Source organism: Mus caroli, chromosome 16, assembly GCF_900094665.2.
Source record: "Mus caroli chromosome 16, CAROLI_EIJ_v1.1, whole genome shotgun sequence".
Lineage (NCBI taxonomy): Eukaryota > Metazoa > Chordata > Mammalia > Rodentia > Muridae > Mus > Mus caroli.
The window spans coordinates 90,735,455-90,744,062 of NC_034585.1; the positions used below are offsets into that span (position 1 = coordinate 90,735,455).

Consider the following 8,608-nt stretch of genomic DNA (forward strand, 5'->3'; position numbering starts at 1 on the left):
CCTCCCGAGTGCTGGGATTAAAGGCGTGCGCCACCACGCCGGGCTCTGAGTACTGTTTTTGAGAGTGCTCAACAGGAGTTAGGAGCTGTCAAACTGAGATGCTCCTGAGAGCCAGGAAGAGCTTCTCCTAGCCACCTGTCTTGTTAGGGTTTTACTGCTGTGAACAGACACGATGACCAAGGCAACTCTTATAAGGACAACATTTAACTGGGGCTGGTTTACAGGTCCAGAGGTTCAGGACACTATCATCAAGGAGGGAGTATGGAAGCATCCAGGCAGGCATAATTCAGATGGAGCTGAGAGTTCTACATCTTCATCTGAAGGCTGCTAGCAGAATACTGGCTTCCAGGCAGCTAGGATGAGGGTCTTAAAGCCCACACCCACAGTGACACACCTACTCCAACAGGGGCCCATCTTCTAATAGTGGCACTCTCTGGGCTGGGCACATACAAACCATCACACCACTCCAGCTGCATGTATGTTATAGGCTATTCACCAGTAATTTTTTTAGTATCTCGCCTCACCAAGAACAGAGTGGTTCTCCTGTACAGTGGGGATCTTGGTTGATAATTTCCTCTTCATTCTAAAAAGCAGAGATTTGGGATTGAAGAGCAAGCAGGTGTGTGTGTGTCTGTGTGTATGTGTCAAGGTGGGTTTGTGGGGACAGAGACTTAAGACACACTGCCATAATCTCTCATGAGGCTGCTCTTCCTTAATCTATCTAAATCCTCAGCGTGTAGAGAGAGCACCTGGCAGTCTGCCTACAGTCCAGTTGGAAGGGAAGGCTATGGAGTGGCAGTCTCCTAGTCAGCATGCCCTTTCTTTGAGATAATTCATCCCACCGCTGCTGGTAGAACCACAGGCAGTGTTTCTAGAAGTAACCCGTTCTCAGACTAACATGGCAGAAAAGACAGCCAACTATCCTCCACTTTATTCCCCATATATAAGTGAACCGCGGTTCTTTTGTTATGAATACTCATTATTGACTAAATTTAGATAATTTTATTAAAAGCTCACTGTAAACTTTTTCTTTGCGCGTGCTGAGCATGGCTGGTACCTAAGACTTCCCACATGCTTGGCAAGTCTCTACCAGTCACTAAGTGATGTCTTTTGATGAATAAACTTATCTTTTAGGGTGACGATTTTCTACACTGTTCGTGTTTATTAATGCTTAGTTTTAAAATGTAGTCGAACCATTTTACATGCGACAACGGTTTAGGAAACATTTTCAGTTACCAGCTACGATAAAGTAACTTTCTATTCATGCAGAGGCTTATCCTAAAATAAATTTATTTAAGAATAAAAGTGCGTTAGTTAACTCAGTAAGAACGTAAATAGTTTTCGGTTACTACAAGCAATCACAGTTTGCCAAAACCTCTTTAGCTTCCCCGAGTGGGATATCACCCGGCTACGGAAGCCTGGAAGGCGAAAGGCGAAGATGGCTGCTAAGTAACATCCCATGCTGCCCCCTAGAGGAGGTGTAGCGTGCGTGCACCGCGGCCCGACGTGCAGCCGTAGCCGTGGCGCGTTGGCGCAGGCGCAGTTGACGACGCCGTCTCCCAGACGCTGCCGTAGCGGAACAGGACTGCAGTGCGCAGGCGCAGTTGACGACGCTGTCTCCCAAGCGCTGCCGTAGCGGAGCAGGGCTGCAGTGCGCAGGCGTAGGCGAGCGCGGAGGCGCGGTCACCATGGCGCTGCCGTAGCGGTGCAGGTGCCTGGGATCCAGCATGAGCGCGTCCGAGACGGATCGCTGGGCGTGGCTGCTGGTGTTGAGCTTCGTGTTCGGGTGCAACTTGCTGCGCATCCTCCTGCCGTCCCTGTCCTCGTTTGTAAGTAGATGCGGGCGGGGAGCGGCCGAGCGCGGGGCCTTGCGTGGTCCATGCTGCAAGCTCTCTTCCTCCAGGTGCCTCCAAGCTTCTCACAGATCGCGAGGTTGCAACCAGCTCTGGAGGGTGGGAGGTCCCAGGCCACGCTTCGCGACAGAGGAGCAGCCCCGGCCCAGCATCCTCACAGGTGCCTGGCTCCGGAGCGGCTGATCCCAGGCTACAGGGAGCCCCCTTCTGTTCTGTCCGTGGGAACAAGGAACACTACAGAGCAATCTAAACAGGCCATATCGTTCTTGCTCATTCAGGTTTCTGTTTATGTATGGGGGGTGTTTTTCCTGCGTGTACATCTGTGCACTTTGTGCTCTCATTGCCAACAGAGTCCAGAAGAGAGCGCTGGATCCTCTGGAATTGGAGTTACAGACATTAGTTATTTGCCACGTAGGTGCTGGGGACAGAACCCAGGCCCTCTATAGTAGTATCCAGTGCTCTTATCCACTGAGCCATCTCCAGCCCCAACATATTTCTACATGACTTTCCATATTTCACTCATGCCTATATAATGAAGTCTGCACACAGTTCTCCAAAGGACTGGATGCAGGAAGGTCCAGAAGGACTTTTCTGTGTACTGGAAGAGGGATTGGGGACTACTAACTGGGGGTGGATGTCCCCACACTCAATGACCTGTCTGCAAAGTTCTCTTCATCTGTCCTTCTATCTGTAGCCTTTAAACCATTTTTAAAAAAACTATTTGTTATGTGAGAGTTTCGCTTGCATGTATGTAAGTGCATCACACGCATGCAGTGCTTTTGAGTCCAGAAGGGGCATTGATTCCCTAACACTGGAGTCACAGACTCCATGTCAAGCCACTATGTGAGTGTGCTCTTGACCACTGAGCTATCTCTCCACCCTCTTAATCTGTAGCCATTAAAGATTTTATGTGTGTGTGTGTGTGTGTTCTGAGTGTATGTATATGCACCATGTGAATGAACGAGGTTGCCTGAGGAGTCCAGAAGAGGCAGTCACATTCTCTGGAACTGACTTATAGATGGTGTGAGCAGCCACATGCATGCTGGGAACTGAACCTGGATTCTCTGGAAGAGCCACGAGTGTGCTTAACCCCCAACACATCTCTCTAACCTGTATCTATAAACTGTATCTAACAGCCTCTATTACATGCTCTGTAATAAACCAGTGAGCAAGATTTTTGCTCTGAGTTTCGTGAGCTGGTCTAGCAAATTGGTGAAGCCTGAAGAGGGGTCAAGGGAGCTCTGACTTGTAGCTGGGCTGTTTGATTTGTGAGTGAGAACCCCCCCTCCCCATCTGTGGGATTTGACACTCTGCAGAATGGGGAACACCTAGCATGTGAACCCACACATTTGGGATCCCAGCAGTCATCTGTGTTGTGGACGGTTGGTAGGAGAGACTGGACCTGGTACCTTCATCATCTGTCTTTCTGGAGAGGCATATAGTCCTTCATCCCTGTAATCTTTTTGTTAGTTTCAGTGGTTAACGTTCCTCGTGTGTTTGGCTAGCAATCCCTTGTGGTTATGTGTGTCCTCATTCTGCTTTCTTGTGTGTTTTATTTTTCCACTGTGTGTGTGTGTGTGTGTGTGTGTGTGTGTGTGTGTGTGTGTAAGGTTGAGGTCAGTTGGTGTCAAGGATAGTCCTTACCCAGAGTACACTGAGACTGGGCTAGCTTGCTGTGGGGACCCTGGCTCCCTATCTATACTCACCTTTCAGGTGGTTCCTTGTGCTTGTATAGCAGGAGTTTTAGCCCCTGAGCCAGATCCTTACCTTGAGGGTTTCACATCCTCCTGTCCTGTGTCTTGTTCCCTTTCACCTCACAGTCGAGCTAAGGAAATGGAACTCAGATGTTTAGGGAGGCTGTGTTGGGCCATCCTCCTCACTGAGTCATGAGTTTCCAGTAGCTAGCAGGGCGGGAGGAGATATAGATCCTGTGATCGACTCAGGGTCCTCCAGTACTCGATGACCAGACTTGGGCGTGTTCTGTATTAGTCCCTCCTCACAAAGGATGGGCACTGTAGCATCACACACCCGCCCCGAGCGTTTGCTCTCTGTGCACAGCCATCATTGTTAGGAGGAAGTGCCTGGGCCATGACCTGGGCCTGTTCCAAGTCCTGTGCTGTTCCCTGAAGGTTGTATAGCCTCCGCCTTGAACCCACTGGGCTAAAATCCTTTGTCAGTGACAGACACCTGGGGTGGTTGCTGGGTTCAGAAAGACAATGCATGATGATTACCACAGGGGAGAGGAGCCTGTTGTTGGTGTTTAGAACAGGGAGGACAAAGAAGAGATCCAGTTTGCCTGGTTGCTGGGTTTCCAGTAAGGGAGCTTTTGGAAACACCTTGGTGTAAGGAGGCCGGCCAGAATACCTCCCCACAATGCTTAGAGCACCCCTCCCCCTTAAGCCTCTGATTTGAAGGACCAACTATGACAGATCTATGACGAGAAGGTTGGGCTGAGGCTGCAGAGTGTAGCCTTCTGCACCGTGTTCCTGAGCACTGGTGCAGTCAAGAGGAGTACACGCCCTCAGTGCAGCAGGAGGGCGGCTGGGGTGCGGGGCGGACGGGGGGGGGGGTGCGGGGGGGGCATCTGAGCCACCTGCTGGACCCCGGTGGACAGAGGGAGGCAGTGAGGTTGACAGTAGGGGACAAAGGTTGATGACTTTTGGCTATTTAACTCTCTTGTTATTCTGGGGCCAAAAGCTGACTGCCTTCTGGCAATTAACTCCTGCTCATAGCAGCGGGGGATTAAGAAATGAAATTCAGTTATCTGGGCTCTTAACTCTGACTAGGCTTCTAAATGGCCAGGCCAGAGGTTTGGAGTTCATTAACTTTTCATGCACCAGAGAGGAAGGAAAAGAAAGTCAGTCGCGCACACACACACACACACACACACACACACACACACGTACACTGGATAAAGCAGCAAAGGGCTACACCACTGTTCGATTATTGTTGTTAGTTCTTATATCTTCTCAGGATAATTGATTATATGGCTTTCTAAACAATTTTACATTCCACAAGTTCATAGTAAGTTTAAAGTAACAGCTCATGTCATAGATTGATACGGCTTGCGGAGTTACAGCAGAGTTGTTTACATGTCTTTCCTTTAAGGCCAGCGCCTGAGTAAACATTCATTATTACCTGTTACTGCCTCACAAGTTCATTATTAGTTTAAAAAAATAGTTTTTATGTTGTAAGTTAGCACGATTTTGTCAAGAGACAAATCATCCGCCTGTGTATTATCTTTGAAGCCTTGTATAGACAGACCAGTCCATCATTTATTTTCTGTCCTTGTACCTACAAATAAATTGCCAGTTCCCAGTTTTATGACCTTCAGTTACCAGATAGTGGCCTTGTTCCTAACCCAGAAGGAATGTTTTCCTTGATTGTACATTTGTTCCAAGCATGCTTTCTTTTCCTAGTGCAGTCAGCCCGTGACACATGCAAGTGTACAGAGCTCTGTTTGCAGCTTTTATTCTACAGGGGGCTTGAGCTTACTTGTATCAGTTTGGGAGTTCTATAAAATCATGATGAGGAATTATGGAATCATCAGTTCTCCTACACAGCATTGCTACATGAAAGTGCGTGTTCATGCTGACCTGCGGAAAATCTGCCCAGTGGGGTGGGCTGAAGCGCAGGAATCACTGAGCTTCTAACAGTGGCAGGAATGCATACCAGCGATTCTGGGATGAAGTCTCTGAGAATCCTGCCTCTCAGAGTGCACCCATTGCAGCCATGCAAAAATGGTGGACCATCTCCAGGAAACTCACCTGCTTTCCATAGCCTTCCCTAGATGGCTTCTGTCAGCTGGAGTGAGTCTGGTGTCTGTGGTTGTCCTGGATGGTTTTCCTGAGGGTCCTTCCCTTTAGGTTGGTCACGACATGCATAGTCGAGACCGTGTAATTTATAAAGTAAGGGATCCAATGTTGTCTTAGGAGAAGGGGACACTGGACACACTGTGTGCTCATACATGGGGGGTACGCTGCTCGGGTGCCCCTGAAATGATGAGTACAGGTAGGTGAGGCTCTTGTGAGATTTGCAGAATTCCCAGACTGGCATGGCCAGTGTGCTGGTGCCCATGCCAAGTTCCTGACAGACCCTGCTCTGCTGTCAGTCACACGTGCACACATGCTTCAGGGGCCTGGTTGGTGTATCCAGCTTCTCGAGGTGTGCTCAGCAGTTTTGAATTTACCCTTTGCCATGTGCTCCAAGCCTTAGGTACTCACTCGCTTTCCACAGACCAGACTCTGAGCAAAGCCCTTCTTTGGAATGTTATTTATTTATTTATTATTTTTGAGACAGGGTTTCCTAGCTATCTTGAAACTCACTCTCTAGACCAGGCTGGTCTGAAACTCAGAGATTGCCTGCCTCATATTTATGAGATTAAATGAAATTAAAGGCATGCACCACCATGCCTGGTTGGGACAGGATTTTGTATGGCTTCCAAGTGTTAGGATGACATGGCAACCTACAGGGTGTACTCCTGGGGCCTTGACGGAGAGGTGTGTTCTGGGTGTTGGGCAGAATGCTGGGCTGACAGGGCTCTGTAGGATGCACAGGTGGGGAGCAGGCATTTCAGGAGGGGTCGGTCCCGTCTAGGGAGTTGTGCTAGATGACCCTGGTGCTAGTCAGGGTCTGTGCAGGTTTCTGGGCTTTCTGTGTTTAGGTTTTAGTCTCTTCATGCGGTGACCTGGGTTGGTCATTTTTGAGCTTGCTTGAGGAATTCTAGAAGGGAGGAGCCCGGCAGTGCACACTATGCTGCCAGCTTTCAGATCTGTTGGTCCCTGGGTCTTCAGTGGCAACGTGGCTACCGGTTCAGTCCTGGACAAGTTTGTCTATTGGCAGAGGGCATCCTGGCCAAACAGGACTGAAGCACTGGAGGCAGGAGCACAGTATACTTGCCTGCTGGCAGCTAATGTCTGTCTGCAGGGTGGGAAGAAGGAAGCTGAGCTCCTGTCCTTTGCTCTGCCTGAGTCATCTGGGTAACAATTTCACAAACGTAGTGCCTCCGATTGTGAGTAATTCTGTTCCCAGGGCCTTTGTGAGTTTGAATCATCTGTTTTTTTCTTCTGAGATGTACCTACTATGGCCATCATGTTGGGTTGCAGGTGGCTGGCTTTGAATCTCTCCAGCTTCCCAAATGATGGGGTGACCAGAGCATCTCCAGGCTACTTCCCCCTGGTCCTGTGGGGCTGGGGGTGTGGCAGGAATCCATGGAGCCATAGGGTGCCGGCCTGGAACAAGAGTGGGGTCCGGGTGTGTCCAGACCCCTGAGATGAGTAGGAGTAAGATTGTTCCCACCCTCTGCCCCTCAGAGGAGGTCGTGGAGCCCAGCAACCACAGTGGGCTTCATCTCCTTATAAGATTACATCCAGCAATATCTGAAATTCCTCTCTGTGCTTGAGGCATCTGCAGCACCCCAGCCCTAGCCAATGATGTGCATTCTCCCTGAAGACCCTTGTGCACTCCTTAAAGGTTTAATAATAGCCTATGTTTCCCAATTAAACAAGCTGTCTCATTGAAGCCTGTCTCCCGAGAGTCTGTTCTCTCCTCCTGAGGTCTCCTTCCCTGACTGTTCCTCTCATACCCACCCCCACACTCTACTTCAGGATCTGCTGGTTGTGACCACAGGTCATGTTGCTATGGGGTGGGGAAGCAGAGCCCTAATGACATGTTTCCTGTTTAAGCATCCTTTATAGGGGCCCTGATTTTTTAAATGCAAAGCTTTTGTATTTATGTATGTATTTAATGTGCACTGGTGTTTTGCCTGCATGTATGTCTGTGTGTGTCAGATTCCCTGGAACTGGAGTTACAGACAGTGTGAGCTGCCATGTGGGTGCTGGGAATTGAACCCAGGTCCTCTGGAAGAGCAGCCATCTTAACCGCTGAGCCATCTCTCCAGCCTCCCCACCCCCCCGATTTTTTTTTTTTTGCAACCCCACAAAAGAAAAACAAAATCTTGTGGAGATTGTAGCGTGTTGCACAATATACCCTTTGTCCACACATCTTTGCCAGCGAACACTGTAAATGTTCGTTGCAATGAGTCAGTACTCTGCTTTGAGGCCTCTGGCTTCTGCTCTCCGGCATTGGGTCCTCACCTGGACTCCTCTGGTGTCCTGTTCTTGCCCAGTGTCATGGAGATGCTGCAGCTTTGGATCTGCAGGACCAGCCACTTCACGTGCTCTCAGAGTTCATAGATTGTGTAGATGTTGGGATGGGTGGGCAAGCTCGAAGTCCTGGATCTGGGCCTTGGGGGTAGCTGACTTGGTCAGCCTGCCAGCTCTCCTGCACCCATACCACCAGGGCAGGGTCTCCAATACTGACCTGGCTAGCCTTCCTGAGTGATACAGGTGGCAAGGGGCAGGGCCAACTCCAGGCAGCAAGGGATGTGGAGGGGGAGGGGGGTTGGTTCTCTGATTTTGAATGATAGCTCTGTGACTTTTTAAAAAATTATTTTGGCCTTTAAAAATATTTATTTTTTTATATGGATGGTGTTTGGCCTGCATGTGTGATGTATGTCTGTGTATCACCTGCATGCATGTATGTATGTCTGTGTATCACCTGCCTGCATGTATGATGTATGTCTGTGTATCACCTGCCTGCATGTGTGATGTATGTCTGTGTATCACCTGCCTGCATGTGTGATATATGTCTGTGCATCAGCTGCCTGCATGTGTGATATATGTCTGTGTATCACCTGCCTGCATGTGTGATATATGTCTGTATATCACCTGCCTGCATGTGTGATATATGTCTGT

The 8,608-nt window shown here is 49.3% G+C and overlaps 1 protein-coding gene across 1 annotated transcript in view; it reads left to right on the forward strand.

The window, feature by feature from the left end:
- Positions 1-1,630: 1,630 nt before the first annotated feature.
- Positions 1,631-8,608, forward strand: part of Get1 (guided entry of tail-anchored proteins factor 1) — a 14,643-nt gene continuing 7,665 nt past the window's right edge. Inside the window, exon 1 of the mRNA XM_021184703.2 lies at positions 1,631-1,829. Within this exon, the coding sequence (XP_021040362.1) occupies positions 1,728-1,829 (102 nt within the window). The 5' untranslated portion in view covers positions 1,631-1,727. The remainder of the gene's footprint in view (positions 1,830-8,608) is intronic.